The following is a 24222-nucleotide window of genomic DNA, read 5'->3' on the forward strand; positions in this document are numbered from 1 at the left end:
AATGACCCTCCTTCCTTGGGTAGTATCTTGTTGTTAATGACCTAAAATCACAGGTAAACTTTGGCAACCAAAACATAGCCAATGTATTTGACAGCAAGGCATGTTGAACTCTCAGTCTCCATATTGTTCATTACTTTGACATTTTTGCCTGTTTGTTGTGTGTGCACCTTTTTGCAAGCCTATTATTGACTTGCAGGAGTGACTAACTTGTAATAAAACCATTTTTCTTCACCATTATGGCTGACTTTGCTCCCCTTTATTTAATGTGGCAATCCTCTTCTGGCTCTCTCTCTCCACTATAACCAAAGCAGTGACAATCTTTCCAAATCAGCTGCAGACTAACAGTCCATTCTTATGTTACTATCTGTATTATGTCTGTCTATGTGTCTGACTCCTTGGTCTAGACAGTTTAATAAGTATGGCCCCCTCTCTGTCACAGCTGTGCTCCAGCATTATTCAAGTATCCAGCAGCGCAGGATTAAGGTCACCTAATCTGTATGAATTATTAATAAAATCAAGAAAAAAACAGTCCAGATCAGACATGGTATATAAGCTAAAAGATTGTGAGAAATGTATGAGTACCATATGTGCATGTTCTATTCTGTCCTCTTACCTGCAGGTGTTTGACGATGTTGACTACCTCTCGGGTGGAGTAAGGGTAAGTGATGGTGCCCTGGTCGGCCATTGACCTCAGCTCTCCAAATGCAGCCACCAGTTTCTGCAGTGTGGTATCAGGAACGTCAGGGCCATACTGTTTCAGCATCGCCAGCTCCGCCAGAGGTTTTGGATTGTCCACGGCATGGCAGCTGAAAATGTCGCCTGTTCAGAGGTCGAAGACAATTCATCTTTATTGTCTACCATTTTGACAGGTATTTAGGCTATGAAAAGTGCTTTGTTAATAAAGTTAACTTTTTTATGAAATTATACAAAGGTTGTAAAACGTCTAATGCTTTGACACTTATCTAAACCATCTGTTTTAGTGATGCAATCTTTGTTGTTTTAATGGCCAATATAGTCAAAAAGTACCAAAGCTATAGAATACATTTATTACATTTATTTCAAAAGAATGTGCATAGGTAGGGAAAGAATCAATTTGCAAGAGTTTTCCTACATTTTTGGCATTATAAAATCAAGAAATTACCTACATTTTGGATGACTATGACTTTATCTGTTTACTGTTTGATCTGGGTGCTTTTATCAGTCTAACTTTAAAAATAAGTCTTACATAGGTAGCCCTTTCCTCTGCTACAGGCTATGGATGTTTTGTTACATGTTTTTTTTTTGTTTTTTTTTTTTACCAAGAGCTCCAAAGAAGTCATTCCCCAAGAAGGGGAAACCAGGTCTGTTTGCTAGAACCAGCATCCTGAAGTCCGGGTGCATGATGATGGTGTTGGGTCTCCCTTTGGCTTCATGAGGATCTTTGGAGGAGAGACAGTCTCAGTTAGTACAAGACATGAGGAGGAAACTAAACAGACTCCCATTTTCTGTGTTTTTTCATCTGATTCTGCCTCTGCTTTATATTTAGCTCTTTATGTTTTGATTTGATAAATTTGAGTGGCTCTCGCACACATCTCTGCTGTCTCAGGTTAGTGTTTATTCATCTCAGCATTGTGTTTACATTCCTCGGGGAGCGAGAGCCTCATGGGAATAGTGAAGCTGTCAGTAACGTGGAAAATCTGCAGGTTTACAGTCCAGCATGATCCAAAATCTACTGGTACCTGTCCAGAAAGGCTTTTATCCTAATCCTTCTTCAGTGGCCTGCATCTTGTGTGTTTGTATTCTGGGACATCTAACCCGCAGCTTCTTCATGTAAATGTCCTGCTCTCTTTATCTGGGACATGTCTGCAGTCCACGGATGCATTTCCACTGGGCAGCCCGAACCAGGTCAGTACAGCATGGCACACATTAATTTAAATTTCCCAATGAGCTGGAAATGGTCCCAAGATAACCTATTTGTACCATCCTACAACCCTTCTGTTAGGGTTCCAAGTAAATCATCAGACCATAAGAGGTGGAGCTACACATTTTGCAGCCTGCTGATTGGTAGAGAGTCATTTGCACCAATGGTAATACCACAAACCCAAAGCAACCCATGTCGAAACATCCTGTATATTTCAAGAGAGCAATTTCAAGGCAGTTTTGGGATTTGCAAATAAGGTCAGCTGGTACTGCCCCATAGAAAACTTTGGAAGAGTGGACCTTCCTATGGATCATTAGTGAAAAAGAGGTGCAGGCAGAAACAGGATGGTGCAGCCAGGAATAAGAACGTGTTCAACTTGTCTCATGAAGAAAGGCTGCAGATAGTCTAGGCAAACCAAATGTAAAAAACTCCACAGCAAATATGGAAAAATCAAAGACCACAACAGTTTGAGTTAGAGTTGGAGGTAGAAGTGGCAATGGTTCAACCTAATAAAATGCCATCATGGTCTATTCATGCTCTAATATTAGAAGAGAGGGAGGGAATAAAGGAGCCCATTGTTATGGATTTTCTTTTGTGGCATAGATAGGGTTTGCGTTGTGCTCTGCTATGAAGGTTGCCATCTGAGTAGACTCTAAAATAGAAGTGAAACAAGCAACTAATGCAAAGCCCACAGGAAAGCCTGCAATCAGTGCTTTAAAGTAAGGCTACTGTTTGCATGCTGTTGCTCAGTAGCAAGACTCAAACTTGACTAGCCATCCACTTGGTGCCTGGTAACTCCTGCATGTTTGTGTGTGAGCCTCTGTGATTACCTGAGATGATCCTGCGTCCATCAGCCAGAATCATCTCTCCGCTCTCCACCAGGGTTTTGAGGATGCAGGTGACGTTAGTTGGAGCTTTGTCTGCCTCATCAATCACCAGTATGTGACCCATCTTCACTGCCTTCACCTGCATGACCACACATATTAAAAAAATTCAGCTGTGTTAAAAGGCTGCAGAAAGGGGCGCAGGTGGCAGAATGGATAAGGCATGCGCCCCATGCACGCGGGCAGCCTGGGTTCGAACCCGGCCTGAGGCCCCTAACCGCATGTCACTTCCCTGTTTCCAACTCTATCCACTGTCCTCTCTATCAAATAAAGGCACAAAATGCCCAAAAATAAACCTTTAGAAAAAGGCTGCAGAAATAAATTGTTAAAATGCATTGCACTGATGTTTTTGAGCTGATCGAAGTTAACCTTCAAGTTAACCCCTGCAAACTGTCTGCAGACTTACATTTACAGGCAAAATTTTGATACCAAACCTTCACCGGACAAACAGCTTCTTTAAAAGGGCAAGACATCCTGTCAAAAGCTGAACTATTGCTGGTAAATGTATGTTTGCTTGTTACACAGAGTGAGGAACTTAACAAGAAAACATAGATGGACATACTACCCTCTTATGCAACTGTCTTATGACACAGATGTGGAGCATACTTTTCTATTTTTAGCCGATAGAGAACTATTTAGAACCTGCTTCTGTACGCTCTTCCTGTAAGATAACACAAAATTACAGTCTTAAAATTTAAAGTAAGTTTAGGACCTGCACTTTATGCTAATGCACTCAAAAAGGGGAATATAAAGTAAGAAGCCCCAGAACTCTGGAACTTTGCAGGTTTCATAGTTCTAGTCAATACATGAAGTTTAACAACTTTGTTTATGAGCAAAAATACATGTACCTGTTATGTCACTGCTACCATAAACTATGTATATACCTTGATAACCAATCTAGCCCTTATATCAGCTTTGAACATTTGCTAAACCTTGCCAACTCCAACCACTCATCTATATGAAGCCACATCACGCTTCACAGAACAAAAAAAAAAACAAAAAACAACAACTTCAAGGGGTTGTGTGTTACTAACTGACCAGAGGAGAGTCTTCGTACGTGATGATGCCGTCTCTGACTGACGGCTGCAGGGTCAGAGTCTGAACCGTCGTATCCCTGCAGAAGCAGAAAATAAAACAGGGTTATAGTTTTTAAAGTTTTTATTTAGATACCTGAAATAAGGTCTGTAGTTAACACAAGCTCAGGAGAGCTTAATTTCTGTTTTGACGACAAAAAATACATCGTGAAGGCAACCACTTGTGCGTATACTAAAACTCTGCAGGAAGTTGTTTATAACACTATAAAGACAGTCTTATCTAGAAGAGATGAGAGTGGCAAAAAATTGAAAGCTTTGTGGTGATGCTGATGATGTGACTGACCTAATTCAACAGAGCTCCAGAAAACTGGTGCTAGTAGTCTCACAATTAGTGAAATGGGGATCACCTGAGTGCAGTGAATATGTCTCAAGTGATTGTAGTATAAAGATCCTTGTGTCTAGAACGTACAGAACAACAAAGGGAATGTTCTGGAGTGGCTGAGTCAAAGCCCAGACCTCAATCCAATAGAGAATCTGTAGCAGACTTGAAAAGGGCTGTTCATGCCCGATCCCTGATCAACCTGACAGAGCTTGAGCAGTTTAGCAAAGAAGCATGAACCCTGTAAGTGTCAGAATTGTTTACTACAGTGCTTATATGCTGCGATAATCCAAAAACCCAGAGAATAAAGCCCACAGGCTTTATGATGAAACCCACTGAATGCTCACTTCCAGGCTGGCCTACAAAAATATATTACCACTGCACCCATTTATTTGCATATCTGTGCTTTATGCAATGTAGTTTCTTTTATTCCAAAACTGTTTAATCAGAAAAGATGTAGACCAGTGACAAAGAAAGCCACTTTACTAGGGTTCAACAGACCAAAAAAAAAGACCATGACGTGGAAGCATCCCCCCAAAAACTTTAAATCCCAAGTTGTATCTCAAATTATCCATCTCTTTCTTTCTCTGAACATCTCTCTCTCCTCGACGTCTCCATGTGACCCAGGAGCTGCCCCACTTTCTATCTTTCCTTTTTGTCCGGCTGCATCTCTCTCTTTTCTGAGCCACATCTCTGTAGGCCTTCAGTCACAGGCTCCCAGAAGCCACACGCACTCATCTTCTAATATTAGCTGCTGCTACGATTGCTAACCAGGACACATGCAAGCCTCGCTCCACTTTGACTTTCATTAGACTTTGAAAAACCACACTAAAATGCAGATGAAGAGTAAAAAACTGCTACTACTGTTACTTTGAATTTACCACTTATTTATTTTTCTTTATCATTCATCACTGTAGCACTTCATAATACAACAAGTGTTGTCTTTTATTGGCATGCTGTTGTTCTCCTGTCACGGTCAATAACATGTAAACCCTGCCCTCTTATTAGTGCCAAAATCAATACAAGACCAATCTCCATGTGTGATTGATCAGAGCTGCATTCACAAGAAACACAGATTTCACAGCACACAACTCTTTGATTTATGGATGAGCCACTCTGCCCTAATTTCTCCTGAGGTGTAATCAGGTGAGTATTTATAGAGGGAGTGAACTGGAGAGAATGAGGACTTCACACGATTCCTCTATAATATCTGCACGTGAAGTCCTCGTTCCTGTGTAGGATGGCCTGATTTACTGAAATAGCCTCCGACATCCTTCGATGGGGACACTAATGCTGCTACAGAATTCAGAGAAGACAGAGTCTTCTCCTACTGGAAAATGTGTAAAGATGAGTCTGATTATATCTCCTGAAAAGCATCCTGTTGTGAGTAACTTGGTGTGGATTTATAAAGTTGTCCTGGATGGATGGATGGATACATGAATGGATGGCATGGGACAGGTTGGATGGATGGATGGATGGATAGATGGATGGATGGATGGATGGATGACAATCCTCCTGCATAAAAACACTATAGACTATGAGACTGGGATCAATCGCAGACTTGGACTTGACGGATGGACGGACGGATGGATGGATGGATGATGGATGGATGTGGCAGGTTGGATGGAGGTAGGGATGGATGGATGGTTACATGGATGGATTGATTGATGCATGAATGGATGGGATGGGACAGGTTGGTTTGATGGATGGATGGATGGGTGGATGGGTGGATGAATGGATGGATAGATGGATGGATGCATGGATGGGTGGGTGAATGGATGGGATGGATGGATGGATGTTGCAGGTTGGATGGAGGTATGGGTGGATGGTGACATGGATGGATGGGATTGGACAGGTTGGATTTATTGATGAATGGATGGATGGATGGGTGGATGGATGATGGATGGATGGATGGATGGATGGATGGATGGATTGATGGATGGATGGATGGATGGATGGATGGATAGCTAACAGATAAAAACTAGACCTGTACAGATCAGATTCGGGCAGACAGAAGTGCAGAGTTGGTTACTGGTGTCTGATTACTGGCTTTTTAAATTCAAGGTTTATCCGTGCCACAGAATAAAATGTATCTCCTGGTAAGAAAAAGGATTTATGTTGAACAATAAGGAGATTGTAACAGAAAAATCTGCTAGTGGCAATGCAGACAAGGATGACAAGTGTTAAAGGGATACTTCAACATTTTGGCAAATTCGCCCATTGCCATAATTCCTAATAGCGTGGTGAATGTGCAGGTCACAACTTGTCCACGAGAGTGTATTGGAGTTGTTGGATTGTGTATTTGATGAGTTTGATGAGGGAAAGCAAAAATTCCGTCTGGTAACATAGCGTTAGCGGTGCAGCTGGTTTAATGGTTCCCCCAGATCTAGAAACAGCTTGCACCGACAGCTAAAGGAAACGAACCTATTACTAAGACTATAGGAATTATGGTGATGTGTGAATTTGCCAAAATGTTGAAGTATCCCTTTAAGAACAACACATTTTTTAATGTGATTATTTTGTTTGTAACAGTTCAAATCATTGTTAAAGATCTTTGAGTAAAATCTCAGCGAACAATATACTTAGGAGGTAGGAGGTTGTTCTACATATCATGTCTCAGCCCAGAAAAGAAACGTGGTAATATTTTGTTAAAAAATGTCAGTGGACTCAGAAGTAGTCTTAACAGAAGATTTGAATCCTTCTGTTACTGAATGTGTCTTAAATACTTAAAAATACCTGAAAGATGCTCAGTTTAAAGACTACAAAGAGCTTACTAAGCTGATGTTGAACTCTGAGGCACCAATAAACAAATGCCCCTCTTTGGATCATTAAAAGGAACTTGTGAACTATTCTGCAGCTGTCAATGCCTTTGAAAACTGAACCCATGACAAAGCTGTTAGATTCACAATGACAACTGAATTAAAAAGAAACTTCTATTCTTTATGAGGCAGTTTTCAGAGCAAACAGAACAGAAAAAAGTCTGACAAGAGTGAAGCTGCCTGGAGAGGCACAAAAACATAGCAACGTGATAAAAATAAGGGAAAAAAATAAAGTGTTGGACATCTCTTCTAAATTTAGCCAAAAGCCCTGAGTGCAGAGGAAAAGTTCACAAGTTCACGTTGAACTAAAAGAGCTCCATCACAGTCAGAGCAGACTGCAAGTATTGGGGTGTTTGTTGTTTATATAAGTGACATAAAGCATGTACTTCACTTTCTTTGCAGATTCCATTCTTGTTCTTACAGTTTGCTCATATATTTGTTTAGTTGTAAAATGTCTTCACACTTCTAAAAAGCACTTTTATTCTCCTCACCTGTGCAGCTGCAGGTATTCTCTTGGCCTGTTCAGAAGATGCAGAAAGCGGTCCACTATTTTATTCTTACCCACGCCCTGCAGAGACACACAGAAACTATATTCAGACACCAGTAGGATTTAAAAAAAAATACAATATTTCAACTTTTTTTTCTTTTTTTTTTTTTTTAACATATTTTGTGGTCTAGAGTACAACCAAAACAACTAAAATTCAAAATCCCCAAAAGTTGGGACTTTTGTGTAAAATGTTTATACAAACAGAATATGGTGATTTACAAAGCTTTTTCCAATACTGAACTGAAAACAGCAAAAAGAAAATGTATTTAATGTTCAAACCAATGAATTTGTTTTTTGTTTTTTTTTAAATATACACATATTCTGAATTTGATGCTTGCAAAATGTTCCAAAAAAGTTGTGAAAAGTTGTAAAGTGCCATACATTTTCCACTGGAAACAGATCTGGACTGCATGCAGGCCAGTCTAAGCCCTGTTCTCTTTTATTGTGAAGCTATGCTGTTGTGACTTGTGCAAAATGTGGCTTGGCATGTCTTGTCCAAATGGTTCCTGTTTGGATTTAGTTAGTGACCATGTTAACAGGTGACTTTAAACTGACTCTGTCCATAGATGCTGTCATTTAAGCAGCTTTCACATAATATAGAAATACTTATCAGATATAGTAGAAAATTTTTTAGTTGTATTAAGTAAGTCTCTCAGACAGACTTCACCTGGGCATTACTCCCAGGTGAGCTATGAATGGTACATTTATTGATTTTTTCAGAGAAATAACTCAATCAGAGTTTAATTAATGAACCCAAACTCTCTCTGCCTTTCACCCCAACACACACATGGTGCTGTGGAGCATGCTCAGTATGTCGTTCTTGTAAACAAACTGGTTGTTTTGGGGTCTTTTCTGTTAAATGTCGTCTTCTGCTGCTGTTTAGTCACTACAGCTGGGTGTAATCGATGTCATTTGGTAATGTTATCATCTTTTTATCATCTATCATCACTTTGGTATGTGTGATGATTAACATAAAGTTTTCAATGCTATTTATTTGTCAAATATTTACAAGTGCCTCAGAATTACATATTTCATATGTATTTATCTCAGGTGAAAGTTTCAGTGTTGCACACCTTTAACTTTCTATGCATTCTTAGACTACGGCATCTGCCTTACACATTACAACTTTTGGTCTGTTTGTAAATACACCCCAGTGAACATAGACCAAACCTAACATAATTATTTAACAATGGAACAAACAGCCCATGGTTCAGTACAGATCAAATCAACTAAAGGTGTGAGTTCATATATTAATGCCTCTTACCTGGTTGCCCACCAAGAGGAGATGCTCTCCTAAGAGAAAGTCTTTCAGCATGTCCTCCATCACCATCATGTGCTGCAGTGACATTAAAACGCACAAACATTCAATGAAACTTAAATCAGGAATATAATTACTTCATGTTTAAATCCACGTGTGCATTGTGGTATTTCTTATACAAAAGAAAGGAGGAGCTGTAGCCAATGCTGAGGGTATAATAATTTTTAAACACTGTGGGCTTGTGCACAAAAATGAAGGGTTCAGTTTCTCCTTTCTGCTTCAATGATTTTTACAACAGAAAACAGGTCATTCATAAGTAGGACATCCTCTTTGCTCTTGTCCGATCTTGCTTTCCTTCTTTCTTGTCTCCGACTCAAATACAAGCAGAGAAGAATGAGGACAGATGGAGAAAAAGAGAGGGAAAGAGAGAAATCTGGGTCAAGTGGTATCATCATGAATTGCCCAAGGATCTCAGAGTTTCATTTTTGTTACTGGTTCCTTCTTTAACTAAGTGCGTTGGTCACAATTTGTTTAAATCTCTAATAAGATACAGATTACACAGAATTAGATATCGTCAGCCTCATAGCATAATTGCCTGAGTTATGTTTGGGCCAAATTGTGATATCTGCCTAACTCTACTCTCCTAACACTGCTGATTCATTGTGCCTTACTGCCTAAATCCTCAGCCAATCAGAGCACTTGATACAGTCCATAATCACTAAACACCTAAGTCAAAAAATTCTGTTTGCCAAAATATGTGTTTATTCTTTGTTTTCTGAAAGTCTATGGGACTCTCACTGTCAGATGGCAAGGAAATCCCTGTGGGACCAGCGTCGATCAGGTAGGTGAAATATTGCTGGTGGTAATGAGGTTCTTTTGACTGGTTCTAGACTGTTTCAGCTCAACCTGAGGCGGTCTTTGTGGGTCTGCACCTGGAAGGTAGGGTTGGGTATCGTTTGGGTTTTTTCTGCTACTGTTGCTAAATCGATACTTTTCATACACTGCCGGTGCCCTAACAGTGCCTGAATCGCTACTTTTGAGAGAAAAAATGTTGACAGACTGTGGGAGAATAAAAGCTGTCTGGGTATCATAAATGACATGGGATAAGAAAAGGGACCTGGTGTAATTTAACACTTAAATCACACAAATTCCATAAAGTATATCTTGCCTCTTGCTTCATTGGGTGGTGCGTGTTTGTGTGTGTGTGTGTGTGGGGGGGGGGGGTGTGTGTGTGTGTGTGTGTGTGTGTGTGTGTGTGTGTGTATGTGGGGGGGGGTGCACATTGGAGTGGTAGGGTATTGAAATTAACCCCTTAAAGCCTGTTGTATCATATTTGATACATACTTTTATGATACCTCTATCTAATCAATATGATCAATAAATTACTAAAAAAAAAACTTCTGAATTCAATATGATAAAAAATAGAAATGCAATAAAGTGGATCATCAGTTACCAAAAACACCTAATGTATCAAATGTGATACAAAAAATAGATATGTTACATTTTTATGGAAATTTGGATTTTTTGGGATTTCAGTAGAAAGTTAAAAAATCATTTCAGTCACAAAAAATTAGAATTTTCTGGCTATAATTTGTGAATTCAGGCTTTAAGGGGTGAAGTACCAAAAACTGGGTTATAATTTGGTCCTGTAGGTACTGGATGTGTTGATACCAATACTATTTTGATACCGGTTTTCGATACTCATGCCCACTGGAATGTGACTCCTTTTCAGGAGGACTATCACATTACTGCGATGTTAAGGGAGCTGGCTTGGCTTAGGATTGCCGTCGCTGCCTTTTCTGAGGTGAAGCACCCTGGCACTGGAGTGGGTGGGCTCACCTACTACAGATGCAGATTTTGTAAAATCAATGAGTAATGAGACTCAGTAATCGTGATTCAATTAAAATAATACTGACTATGATTTGCTACGTGACGTTCTTTCAAATAATAATCTCCCAAATATGAACTGAGCCACAGTTAGATTCTACTACAAACAGCTGGTAGAAATGTCCTTCAGAGGGACTTTGAGTGTGTTTAAGACCCCCACATAAACACTACCTTACCATTGCAATGGTATGTAGTCAATATCTATTGATATCTGATCTATTTATAGGTTTTAGATATGTGCTAGCCTGACCAAACATGATCTTTGCTCTTTGCCTTAATGATTACATCGTCTGTGCAAGCAAAGCATTCAATAATATCCACCGTAGATGTTTTACTGCTGCACACTCTTTAGTTTCCAGCCCAGTTAAACCCTTCAATAACAGCATTTTGTGACAGATTCATTGTACTGGAGGAATATCGGCCAAGTCAGCATCCAGTTTGCCTCTTTGTGGCTCCAATATTTCTGAAAATGTCCAAGAAGAAACAGCAAATAAGCTGAGAAATGTTGGCTAACCAGAACTAAAAGGAAGATCTCTGGTAATAAAATAGTCAGAAACTGCAGAGTGGAGAGAGTTGGATCAACAACAACCACTGAAAGGATTAATACAGGATCAGAGGGATTCCTTATCTGGGTTTTTTTAGGCCTCATCTGAAGCAACCATGCTCTGACCATTGTTCATCGAAGAATACATGAGTGTGTTCTCAAAATGAGAGAAAATAAATAAAAACAGTGGATTATTCTTTATTGTTTCTAATCCGGATTGTGATCAAATCTGGGTCATGGTCCTGGAAATGTCTTTTTGGCCTGCTTTTATGATCACATAAGGATTTAGTAAAAAAAAAAAAGCTGCCGTGCACTTACAGCCTTGTTTTAAGCTAATGTGTGTCTTACAGAGAAAATTACCTGAGGATTATCATAGAAGAGGACGTCCGGGACTTTCATTTTCTCATTGGGGTTGTAGACGGGGGCAGAGACTTTACCAATGGTCAACATGCCGTCCTTTATCGAACCTGTACACAAACAGGAGAGGAGGATAGATCCTGGATAAACAAACATCCTGATGTGCAGACAGGAGGCCTTCGTCTGTCTCTTTGATATCAGGACTCTAATTTAAACCCTAAATGTGGAATATATGCAAAACATCATGCCTAAATTAAGATACGGACTGGCTTGAACTCACAGCTGAGGTCACGAGTGTGTTCACTGGGATCTGGCGTGTCCTGTATGGAGCAATTGGCAAGGCTTTTTTCAAGAGAGGCTCGGGCCAGGCTGGGCAGGAACCTGAAAAACACACAAGCACCATCATAAAGAGTCAGGGTGGCCATAGAAAAACTAAGTCTGTCTGTGTAGCGACTAAGACACACACACAAAACCTACTTTTTTTTAAACATACTTTTTCCTGCCAGCTACCCTGATAAAAAAAAATCTCCATTTGAACTCAGAAGTATGAACACAGGAGGAGATATTCACTGTGAAAGCAGTTGTTTACATCCCACAACCAGTGCCATGCTTTTTGCATCATGTTCCTTTTCTGCGCCCCCCCTGCCATCCAATATATCTGTCAAAGAAAGTTTCCTGCTATTACATGCACACAAGATCATGCAGGTCTGTAAGACTACAGAGGCAGCATGTTCTAAAATTAAGACATTTTTAAGAGTGCATGTGTGAAAAAGGCTAATGCATACCTGGAAAGACAGGCCTTGTTGACAGCGTGAGCGATGCTCTCCTCAGGGTACTGAGAGAGTCGACGACAGATCCTCAGGAGCTGTCTGGTGGAGAGAGACGAAGCCAGAGACTGTGCCTGGACAAAGACACCACATACTTGTAAAAACAAAGATCCAACATAAACTACAGAAGAGCAAACATTCATATATCCATTGACTTACTGTGGGGTCGTTTGTGTTGCGGAGGCTGTGGGTGAGATGCAAAAGCTGCTCTGCTGCATCTGTTGGAACATTCAGCGTCTAAAAAGTAAATGACAGAATAAGGAAGAGTTTAGAACAATTCAATTCATATGAAATACACTAACACTCACTAAATTACATAATGAATAGAATAAAAATAGATTTGAAAAAAAAAATGTGAGGAGCAAAATCCTTTTTAGGAGAACAAAGAGCATTTCAGCAACAAAATCTATTGGTGAAACAAAACATTTTACAAAATAGTATGATTTTCTTTCAACTTTCATAGTTTTCTAAGCAATAAAGTTCAAAAACCAGGACATCTTTTTAGTTGTTGTATGGCACCAATAAGGTTTTCATTTTGTTACCTGTCATGCCAAAGTTTATAATTCTGACATCATGAAAAGCTGAGTGGCTCATTTATCTACATCATACTTTCTCTACCAGCCTGCCCTAGGATATTGACAGGAGTGCTGGTAAAATGTTTTTAAATCAACCAGGAGTCACTATGAACGTGCACAGCATTTATTATCCCAGCTTAAAAAATGATAGAGATCTCATTAGAACTAGTTCAAGTTGGGAACCGGTTCAAATTGGTTCAATCCATCAACATCATTTTCATTTAATCTTATTGGATTCCCTTATCAATGCCTTTCTTCAGTGTGCCTGGAAAAACACAGTCAAGAGGCAGTCAGAAGAAGATACAATAAAAGCAGCAGCTTAGAGAAAAAGTTGTTTTAGGATTAAGTAAAATCAAAATGGCACCTGAGAAAAATTGTGCAAACTCCTGCTGCCTGTTTTATTTACAGGTGGGCAGTTATATTTCATTACAATTTCATGTTAATGTTGGTGTTACAGACAGATAGAGAGCAGAGGAGAGAGACAGCGATGACTCCTGGTCCCAAAGATATGTTTTTTACGTCCTGACCTGCGGACTCATTTTTTCAGTTCACCTTGGTAAATACTGCATGCTGTCCAGACAAAATGTGTGTTCTTATATTAGTCTACACAAGGCAGGCTTAAGCAAGTGGCTTCTGTTATTATAATGAAATAAAACAAAAACTATTATCCGTAGTTATTTTGTGAAGAATCCTAAACAGTTCCTGTTCTGTACTGTAACCACGTCATATTTGTGGAAACTCTATGATCTGCGGTTGGTACATGCTGGTCTTCTCTGAATCCTTAGCACAATAAAAGTTACAATAATTCATTTTAAATGTAAAATTTGTCATGTGCATTTTTACAATCATTTAGACTTCCAACCAGGGTGCAATGACTATCCTACACCTTTAGGCTGATCTCATTTTCTTTTTTTTTTTTTTTTTAAATTTTCTAATGAACAATCAATTAGTCAAAAGTGGGTGTAATTGTTTTCAAGCAAGAGTTTCTTTAGCTGACTTTGGCTCAGGAATATCTCTCAGTGTGTTTGCATCTCACCAGTCCCTGAATGAGGCCCATCTCCTCTGCTTTGGCAAGCGGGGTGACATTGTGGTACAGGAACATGGTGAGCAGCTCAGGACCCAACCACTGCTGGTTTTTGCTGCTGCTGGCACTGGCACCAGCACCCACAACGGGTGGCTCAGCAAGGGCAAGCACCCTGAATGACGGGTGGATGGGAAAGATTGACCTGAAAACACACAAAGATGTTTAAGTTAACACATCAGTCCAGCTGTTGTCGAGAGATTGCAGAGTACAGGTGTGTGTCTGTGTCTACATGTGATTCTACGTCTGACCCGATCCATGTCGGCTTCAGGAGCACGACTTCTGACAACCAGCTGTGTGACTGTCTGATTGAAGATGACAGCAGAGTCCATTTCTATCACTGAACACAGACTGCCTCACTACAGCAGGATATATTTACTCTGCTGTGGGTGGATGCAGACGCTAACCATCATCATCTTCACAGCATGACTGTGTGGGAAGACACTTCATGATGAAGATGATAAAAGCTGTTATTACTGAGCTTAAACATCAGGCTGTTGGAATTTTCAATATGTTTTAATGCTGCTTCTTTAAAAAGATACAATCTTTGTTATTATAATGATTCAAAGAGTACCAAAGCTTGAAATAATCCACATCTGTTTCACTACAGCAGAGGAGAAGAATGAATCCAGTAAAATCAAGCACTAAAATCTGCAAAGTGTCCAAACTGCAAAATCACTGGCAATATTTACTGATGTGTTGATGCAATTTACCAAAGCAAAAGTGCAATTTCGACTTTGTGCTAGCATTTCTATCCATCCATTTATCCATCTATACAGACTACACACCCATACAGACTTCTATCAACCTGTACAGTTCATCCATCCAAACATCCTGCCTTCAATCCATCCATCCACACAGTGCATGCATCCATCCACCCATCCATCCATCCATCCATGCAACCATCTATCCATACAGCCCATGCATCAATCAGTGCATCAATCCATTCAACCATGCTTTACATTCTATCCATGCATGCATAGATCAGTTCATCCATCCATCTATCCATCCATCCATCCATGCATCTATCTGTTTCATTCCATTCCATCCATAGAGTCAATCCATGTAAACATCCTTCCTGTCATCTTTGAATCCATCAAATCATCTATGCATCCAAACCATCCATTCATCATCCATCTGTACAGTCCATCCAACCATGCATCCAACTGTCGATCCATCCATCCATGTATCCAGCCATGCAACCAACTATGCATCCATCCACCAAGCATCTGAACCGGAGAAAATCACTTTAAGTGCTCTTGAAACGTCATGCTGACAAGCAAGGAATAAACATGAAGCGGATGACCTTGTCCTTTAACATACTTAGTACCTCCAAAATCTAATAAGTTCAATCTTGCCTTAGAGTGAACATGCAGGCAAAGTCTAAGGATTATCCCTCGAACTCCATTTTACACTTGGTGAGTCTTTGCTGCCTGACCGCCACCACACATGCTCACTCTAACTCGTGCCATCACAGCTTTCATAGGCAGATGTGTGCTGCATATTGGCTATATCGCCATACCGTCACAGCCATGTCTTTATTACAAGTTTTACCTGAATAAATGTCCCTACAAGTGACCTGATTCATTGTGAAACTGAATCGGTTGTGGTTTAGAGCACCTGTTCTCAACTGGCCTAGAGTAAGGACCCACCACTACCTCCTTACCAACAACTTGTGACCTGGATTTGTTAAAATCTTTGATCAAAACCATGTGTTTTAAATGAATAATGGGTAAGTTTAGATTTTAAATGAAAAAAAGAGGCAGCAAAACAAAAAGATGTAGACAAGTCCTTAAAAATAAAGGAAAATCATAGCCTTTTTTTAAAGCACTCCCTACCTTCATCAGGGTCCTCCAGAAACAATGCAGTCATATTCTACTGATGTGGGGATACATACCTGCTGCAACTAGGTAAATATGGCTCTCTGTTGATAATTTTTCCATCTGTTATGGCTAAGAGATGTGGGGAGTCCACAATAAAAAAGGCAAGGCTTCTATTCTCTAGATTCTTGGCACATAGAGTCGGTAAGCCCTGACTTGTTAACAACCATTCGTCCTTTTCCATCTATCCCAGGTGGTTGCAAACGAAGCAAGTATACCCAGATATTCCTATTGTTTTCTCCTGGTGGATTCCAAGGTGCTCCGGGACAATATGGGATATAATACCATCAGCAAGTTCTGGGTCTGCTCGGGGGTCTTCTCCCAGCAGGATGTGCCTAAAAGACCTCCACAGGAAAGGGACCAGGAGGTATCCTCATCAGATGCCTGAACTGCCTCCACCGACTCCTTTCAAGGACAAAGAGCAGCAGCTCTATTCTAAGTTCCCTCCACAGTCTCCTAATCCTGTCTTAAGGGCTGAGCCCAGACACCCTCCAGAGGAATCTAATTTGACTCTTTGCACCTGTGATTTAATTCTTTTGTTCAACACCCAAAGCTCACGTCCATAGGGTTGGAACAAAGATCCTTTCTGACTCAGCTCCCTCTTCGCTACAACTGTCGGGAACACCTGAGATGCTACTGCTACCCTCAATCCTGAATAAGATCCAGAGATACTTGACCTCCTTCACTTGGGGCAAGGACTTTACCCCTAAATAAACAGATTGCATAAAAAAGTGCATAAATCACTTAGTCAGCTCATAAAGTTTGGTAAGCATCTATAGAGTCAAACGGATCAGTTAACACTAAACGGAAGTGAGTAAAGCTAAAGAGGAAAGTGGTGTGTGTTTTCTGATTGTGTTAAATCTCCTTCTGGGTCAGTATTTATAACATCGAGCTTTCTCTGAGCCTGCTGTTTCTGAAAGAGTCTAACCAGGTGTTCAGCCTGGAAATAGCCCCAAGTTTAAAGAATGCTTGTGTCTGCAGATGAGGGGAGTTTTAAAAAATGTTCCTAGAAGGTCAGCATCAGTTAAAAACAGAAGCTGGAGGCTGTTTTTGATACACCAAATCACCATGAGACAGACTTTTACATTGTTTTCATGGATTTAATATAGTATGTGTTGATGACTGACCTTAACTGCTCTCTGTGTTTGACTCATGGAGTCTTTGCGTGCTCGTGTGCTCGCGTGTACGTCCACATTTATGTGCCTGTGTCTTAAAAACCCACCTAAGCAGGCAGGAAGGATGTTTGTGGTGGGGCGTCTGGGCTGAAATAAACCCACTTCCTTTTCCTCCACTCCTGTGGCTCAGACAAGATGTGTGTTGTTATGTTTGTGTGTGATTGTAGTGTGGGTTGTGGGTGTGTTTTTGAATGTGTCCAGCAGGATTTTATCAGGCATTACGGTATCGACTGGAGTTATTGTCTAAAACCTGGGGTAAGCATTTAAGACTTGATTTCATCAAACTTTCACCCATTTTCTTGGACTCTTTCAATGCTTTTTATATCAGATTATTGCTTCAATTTTTGTCTATTTCTATTGTTCTCACATCTTTAATTTACTACATCATCTTACTTTCCTGATCCTCCTAAGTTTTTATTCTCAGACTAAGATTCTGCAAAGACTGGGTGTCACTGACTACAAGACTAAAATATGATTTCTTTTGAGAAAAAAGCGAAGCAACCTTTCAAGTTAACTGCAATAACCAAAGAACTATACTGAACACACTTCAGAATAAAAGCAACATACGAAAACGTGGGTTGGTTCACCACAGAAACAAACTGATTGGACTTTTACTTTGAAAGATCCAAAGAAGGCTTACCTCATCTGTCAAGTCAGCCTGGAGTGAAATGACTGACATGATATAGACACAGGTGCAGAGATCTGACTGTAGCTCTGAACAGAAATGTTTTTCCATATCTTGTGATACAAGCGGACAAACATGTTTGATATTATCTCATTATTAACACCTAGACAGAAGGAGGACTGCCTTTAAACTGCTCTGATTGAGTTTTATGACCACATTACACCAAACAACTGAGATAAGGGGAACATGCTGCAACTTTAGCAAGACTCTCATGATTTTACTCTGACTTTGGAATTTTGTCTGCGACTTTGAAATCGCGTGTTAAAGTCTTTAGGTGTAGGCTGCCTACAATACTATGTGATGCAATGCAACATCTGACACTTTCATGCTGTTATCACATGGTGTTACACTGAAGACACATGCAGACTTGTTGTACTATTGCATATAAAAATCCTGTTAGAATATGCCCAACATTTCCCATGCATAACCCATAAAACCTCAGCAAGCCGACTTGTCCGTGCGTGTTTACCTCTCTTTAAGCTGCTCATCAGTGAATTGCAGTTGTTCCTTCAGTGTCTGGTATCTGTCCCACCTCAGCAGCCTGGTCCCATCGTACAAATCCAGCTCCCTGTCATGAAGCAACCTGAGACACAAAACACACTGAATGAGCTGAATAGTGTGTGTCTGTTGTCATTCAAAGCTAAAAGAAAAACCATCTTAGGAAAATCCTTAAAGAAAAAGATATTTTTAAAAACCTGTAGCATTACAGAAATACAAACAAAACACCTAAAATATATTTATAGGTAAATGGTGGAAAGTGTGTATTTTAGCAAGCAGTCATACCTGGACAGGACAGCCAGTGTCCCCAGGTTGACCCTGTGGATGCCGTCCAGGAGCAGCAGCTTTCCTTCTATGGCAGCAGTGACGAGTGGTGATGGCCTCCAAGCTGTATCTCCATTAGGGAGCGTGTACCTCTGCTGAAGAAGGTCTCTGGCCGTCATGTCCTGGAGAAGAAAAGATGCAAAAAGTAAAAAAATTATCTTGCTACTTCGACTTGCCAAAAGTAGATGGCTCTGGCTCTGATTACTCATTCTTAAAATGTCAAAATTATCAATACTTGAAATGACATGATCTGTTATTCTAATATTTGATAGAACTGATTGATATTTTTATTTCTAACATGCCTAAAAACGAGACAAGACAGATTATTAAAAAGGAAATAACACAGTAAAATGAACCTAAACAACAGAATTGGCTCATAAATTCAACATGAAACAAAGAGTAGATATTTAAAAAGGAGTTGGATCAATCAAATAGTACTGAAACATTCAAAAAACTACATCTATTTCATCAGGCAGGTGCAAAGAACTGGGCTGTATCAATCGAAAATTGCAGGTAAAACTGAATGAATTCCACAAAAATACTGGCAAAGTGGTAGTAAAGAGGCACCAGCAATCATGCTTTGTCCCCAATCTGGTGCTTTGTTTTGACCATGTCTACATGCCGTAATGTCTTAGTTGCTGCCATGTGATTGGCTGATTAGATATTTACAGTAACGAACAGTTGAACACGTTTACCAAATGAAGTGGCTGCTGAGTAGGGGAGGAATGAATTCATCAGAACTTACAAATGTTCACACTATCTGAAATGCAGAATGTTTTGAACTGAAATTTTGCAATTGGTTTCATTTTTTAAGTAATTAAAAGCAACAAATTACCAAAAATTGAGAAACCTTATAAAGCCAAAGGATTATCCACATTCCATGTCTATTAGCAGGCGAATTCATCTCGTAAACTTAAAGCTGTTTTTGCTTGTTACCGGTCGGTGAGTGACTGGGCCACTAAGAGTCATTTCTGGAGGAAGAGGCGGTCAGCACAGGTTTAGCTCCAAGCCTTAAAACAATGGCTGCCGTTGAAGGGATTAGCATGAATGCAGCTTTAGCAGCAATTTGATCAGAACTGGAGAACATTTCTTTATTAAAGAAGAGCAAAGAACCACACTGACTGCTTTTCTTGGTGGAAAAGATGTTTTTGCTCTTCTCCTGACCAGCCTTAGCAAGATTTTTATTTCCCAACTGGCTCCACTGACAGTGAAGGATCATGGACTGACATAACACCAGCTGCCTGTAGAGCTTGCGTTATGTAAGTATTCTTTGGCAGTGATGCACGCCTACTTTGTCATATGTTTAGTCGCTCTGATTGGCCCATAATCCATGTGGCAGACAGAGCATTTGTCCGATCACCCTATGGGTGCTGACCAGATGGATGTGAAATAAATCCTATCCCATGGGCAAAGTTTAAACATTGGGTGCCTTGGACTTCTATTGTTGTTGCCATTGTATCAAACAGACATCAATATTGTTTGATTTTGTGTTTTGCAATGTTAATGGTGACTGCTTACATTGTAATAACAATGTAATTGCTATTCATTGTGGAAACCTTGTTAGGTCACAAAAGAGGTGAAAGTTTCAGTTCTGATGTTTGGATATCGGCTCATTTGACAAAAGAGTCTCATCTGGCTTCCATTAGTCAGGTCTGAGACCACCTGCCCATCCAGAACCTGGCCCTGAATAGAAGAACAGGGAGTGATCTGTTTTTCTGTGAATGTTTAGCTTTGTCAAACCTCCTCCTGATTGTGTGTTTTAGTGTGTGGGATTCTGAGGAATGCAGTCTTTTGGGCGATGATGGCGCATGAAATGGCCGTTTTAGTGCATTATGCTGATGATATTTTTAGACGTCAGGGGTCGGGGGTGACTTGTGCAGCGGGAATTGCAGAATCCTCTGCCAGACAATTCATCTTGTCAGCGCTTACAATCCTATTTTTAAGAAACAAAGTGACATGTAAGGAAGGCATGATTGGAACATAAATAAATTATTCGTTGGCGTATGTGTGACCATTCAGGGAAAAAAGTAACAGCAAAAACACTTGACCTCTTCTGGAAGAAAATATAAAGAATAAGGAGAGGTTTTTGTTTTTGTGATTTTCCCCACCAAACAAAATCTCAAATCATGGAGACCACAGGGTTATGGCAGTAAGTAATGCGTGCTACTTGCCTCCAGAGCCCCAGGGTACCAGGTTTGCATCCCCATGTCCATTGCATGTAGACACAAATAACAATCAGGTAGGCTGAACAATATTTGGGGTGCTGAGGTGTCATCGATTTTTTTTTTTTTTCAACATTTTCAGCTCAACCTTAGGCAGTCAGTTCAAGCAAGCACCTGGAACCTGACTCCTTTTCATGAGGACTCTTGCACACCTGAGATGTCAAGCGTGCCTGCTCAGTTGGGATAGCCATCGCTGCCTTGTCTGAGGAGATGGACCCTGGCACTGGTATGACTAGTGTGGGTGGGTATACCTATTACTGGTCCAGCCATGCTGATGGACAAGGCACTGAGGGGTAGTTGCTGGTATCTGCACCAGGCACAGGCCTTGACAATGACCTTCAAAAGGCCAAAGCAGTGCAAGGCCAAGGAACTGCCAAACTTACATATGCTCTCACATCTGACTTGACTTGGAAACTACAGACCTAAGGACAGTTTCAGCCAAATTCAAGGCTTCACGATTTTACAGTGGAGATCAGGTCTCACATAAACTCACCAGATCAAACCGGACTTCAGAAGGTACACAAATACGAAGGACATCTTGTGTTTGACATCATGAGCTTTTCTCATGTTGCGGCCATTACCCCTTAAGTTGGTCTTTTTTCTCAATATTCCACTTGGCTAGGGGCACATGCATTTTTAAAATGTTTGCTACCATATTTGTGAGCCGTGAAAATATGCAATATCCAATTGGTGATGCCTCACAGCCTGCATTTCCTCATTGGCAGAATACTTACAGGTATTCCATCAGAGGAATCTGATCTGGAATCCTAAATATTAAACATGTTTGATAACTATGATTCCAGATCAGGTAGACTCAGACTTGATCAGGGAGAGCAAAAAATTGTATTAAACCACACTCTTAAAGATTTATTTGGACAAGTCATAGATCGATTCATGCCCCCGAGACTGTTGGGGCAAAATGGGGCCTGAAAATATATAACATGTAGCCAGCCTTAGCCTACTTATCAAATGAATGCATTCTCTTTTAGATTGTTCATGTTTTGGTCGCATCTTTAAGGTTACTTTTGGTAGGTCTTATTTACCTGATAGAGCATGACTGGCTCGATGCTGTATCCAAGCATCTCAGCGAACTCTCTGGCAATCACTGACTTTCCACATCCCTGAAAAATACAAATGCTTTTAGCTTTGGATATCATGGTAATTGTATGAAATGCATCTGTCTGCTCAATGTGTATTAGCTACCTTTGCTCCAATCAGACAGATGTCCTTCACCATGTGAGACTGCATCATCTCAGACAGCAACCGGGTGTGGCTCGGCGTGCTGATGAAGGTGGGGTTGCTGTTTGGCGGATGCAGCTCCTTAGTGCCTGATGGGACCTGAAGTTTGAAGACAGGAAGTAATCATAAATGAATAGCAGCTTTATCATTCTGTTAAAGATGATGGAAATATCATTTTAAAATGGCCCAGAGACACAGAAGCATCTCTGACAACAATAAAGTGACCAAACAATCTCTGGGACATCCAGCTCTGAGTACAACGAGCCAAAAGAAATACTTCTACTCATAAAGAAAACTTCAGAGGAGTTTATGAGAGTGACATCATTTGTTTGGCGGGAAGATCAGCTGAACTATTCTTAGAAGACGGCTCTCTCTGTTCTCCCAATCCTCACACAGTGACTCACTCACAAACACTGGGAGCTTTTCATCCAAGAATTAAAGGCTGATAAAGTTATTTCCTTCTAATACAGAACAGAACATTTACTAAGTTATGATACAATGTGTTTATGAGTCTGTAGTTGTGTGATGTGGGAAAAACTCTTCTATTTCATTTTTTTAAGTAAAGCATGTCTTCAAGTTCATGATTTCTTTACAGCATGGGTGCGCAGCCTAGGTGGAAGAAAGGGTGGAGATATCATCTTTTCTTAGAGTGCATCTGCATTTTAAACCGTTCAAGTTTGTTTTTAAGTGTATAAATCAGTCTCCTGTTACCTGAAAGGTGATGTCCTTGTCAGCAACATGTAATATGACATCTGCATGACCTTCAAGATCCGCCGTCTTGGAAATGGTTGAAATAGCCCCAAGTGGCGGCTGACTACGACCATCCAAGAGCTCAAATCTCTGAGAAAGAGAGGCATTGAATGACTTTAGGCGAACACGAATAATTAATACCATCATATGTTCAGACTTTATAAAGTGTGCTGATAAACAGACAGATGAGATCCTGACTTACGCTGAGAACACCCTCCACAGCGGTGCGCCCTTCCTTACCCAGGATGCTGCTGTAAGGGTAAAGTCTGTGGATGAGCTGCTGAGACGACAGCATTGGGAAAGAATTCTGCAACAACACAGAAAGACATGCATTAGAATCAAAAAACCAACAGCTTATTTTTTTATTCTAAACTCGAGCTTTCCTGGATTCTCACCAGCACATGGAGAGCAGGAATCAGGTTATCCACAGGGAAGTCAGGCAGACCGAGGCTGGATGATTCCTGGGAGCAAAGTGTGGTGGCAAATGACAGCAGCTGGGACACCCTGAAACATAGAATAGAGTAAAATATCACCTTATCAAGACTTTAACTCCACAGAAGTAGAATTATGACTTCAAAAGTCATCTTAAAGAGCATAAGTGTAGTTTAAATTCACCTTTCTGCAGGGATGTTTGGTCCTACCAAATACAACAACTCCAGCTGGTCCTAAAAAAGAAAAAACATAATGTTGCAGCAAAACCTAAAAAAATCTTTCTTGTATATGTGAAAGATTCAACATTGAACCTGATTCTGATTGTAAAGATCCAGTAATGTCTAAATACTTAAATGCCATTAAGCATAAAATTCAGCAGTAATGTGATGCAGAATTAGAAGTGGATTTTTCAGGGTATTAAATCAGGAGCACCATGGAGAAAAGTCAGATCAACTACATCTACAGTTTGTCTTCAGTCATTTTTATTCTAGAGATTGTGACCTTTTGGTTACAGGGCAATTCTCCACTTAGATAATCTGGTCATTCCTGGACTGACCTTGAATGGTAGGTAATAGATGTCTCTAGCCTGGAAGCGGGAGCGGAGAGGAGGATCCAGAGGGTTGCCCTTGTACTTGGGGACAGGAAGGCCAAGGGCGATGACCCGAAAGTCCTCACTCACACGGACAATCTTCCAGAGATCCAGCTCCTCTTTGGTGTGATCCTGGAAATCATCAAGATATAAAATACTCCATTAACACCCAACAAATTTGACCTGTCTGAAAATAGGCGAAATTTGTGTGACAAAGTACAGAAGCCCTAAAGGGCCATGTATTCCCATATGTTATTTACTTCGTGTTCCCATTATAATGGGATAAATCAACTCATTATCATATGAAAACAAACCTTGTTATCCTGTGATAATACA

The 24222-nt window shown here is 40.3% G+C and overlaps 1 protein-coding gene across 3 annotated transcripts in view; it reads right to left on the reverse strand.

Annotated features, from left to right (window-relative positions):
• Positions 1–24222, reverse strand: part of vwa8 (von Willebrand factor A domain containing 8) — a 101225-nt gene that overhangs the window by 60748 nt on the left and 16255 nt on the right. For all 3 annotated transcript variants that reach the window (XR_005992966.1, XM_041806697.1, XM_041806698.1), the window contains 20 exons: positions 23854–24018; positions 23481–23530; positions 23261–23369; positions 23068–23172; positions 22827–22955; positions 22080–22214; positions 21920–21997; positions 18616–18776; positions 18302–18415; positions 14048–14237; positions 12596–12673; positions 12395–12510; positions 11890–11990; positions 11613–11719; positions 8828–8899; positions 7508–7584; positions 3823–3898; positions 2731–2866; positions 1299–1418; positions 614–819 (listed from right to left, as the gene is read on the reverse strand). Coding sequence is in view for 2 of the 3 variants with exons in the window: in XM_041806697.1 (XP_041662631.1) it covers positions 614–819; positions 1299–1418; positions 2731–2866; positions 3823–3898; positions 7508–7584; positions 8828–8899; positions 11613–11719; positions 11890–11990; positions 12395–12510; positions 12596–12673; positions 14048–14237; positions 18302–18415; positions 18616–18776; positions 21920–21997; positions 22080–22214; positions 22827–22955; positions 23068–23172; positions 23261–23369; positions 23481–23530; positions 23854–24018 (2325 nt within the window). In the remaining variant the exon portion in view is untranslated. The remainder of the gene's footprint in view (positions 1–613; positions 820–1298; positions 1419–2730; positions 2867–3822; positions 3899–7507; positions 7585–8827; positions 8900–11612; positions 11720–11889; positions 11991–12394; positions 12511–12595; positions 12674–14047; positions 14238–18301; positions 18416–18615; positions 18777–21919; positions 21998–22079; positions 22215–22826; positions 22956–23067; positions 23173–23260; positions 23370–23480; positions 23531–23853; positions 24019–24222) is intronic.

The sequence above is a fragment of the Cheilinus undulatus genome, linkage group 15 (assembly GCF_018320785.1).
Source record: "Cheilinus undulatus linkage group 15, ASM1832078v1, whole genome shotgun sequence".
In the NCBI taxonomy this organism is placed as follows: domain Eukaryota; kingdom Metazoa; phylum Chordata; class Actinopteri; order Labriformes; family Labridae; genus Cheilinus; species Cheilinus undulatus.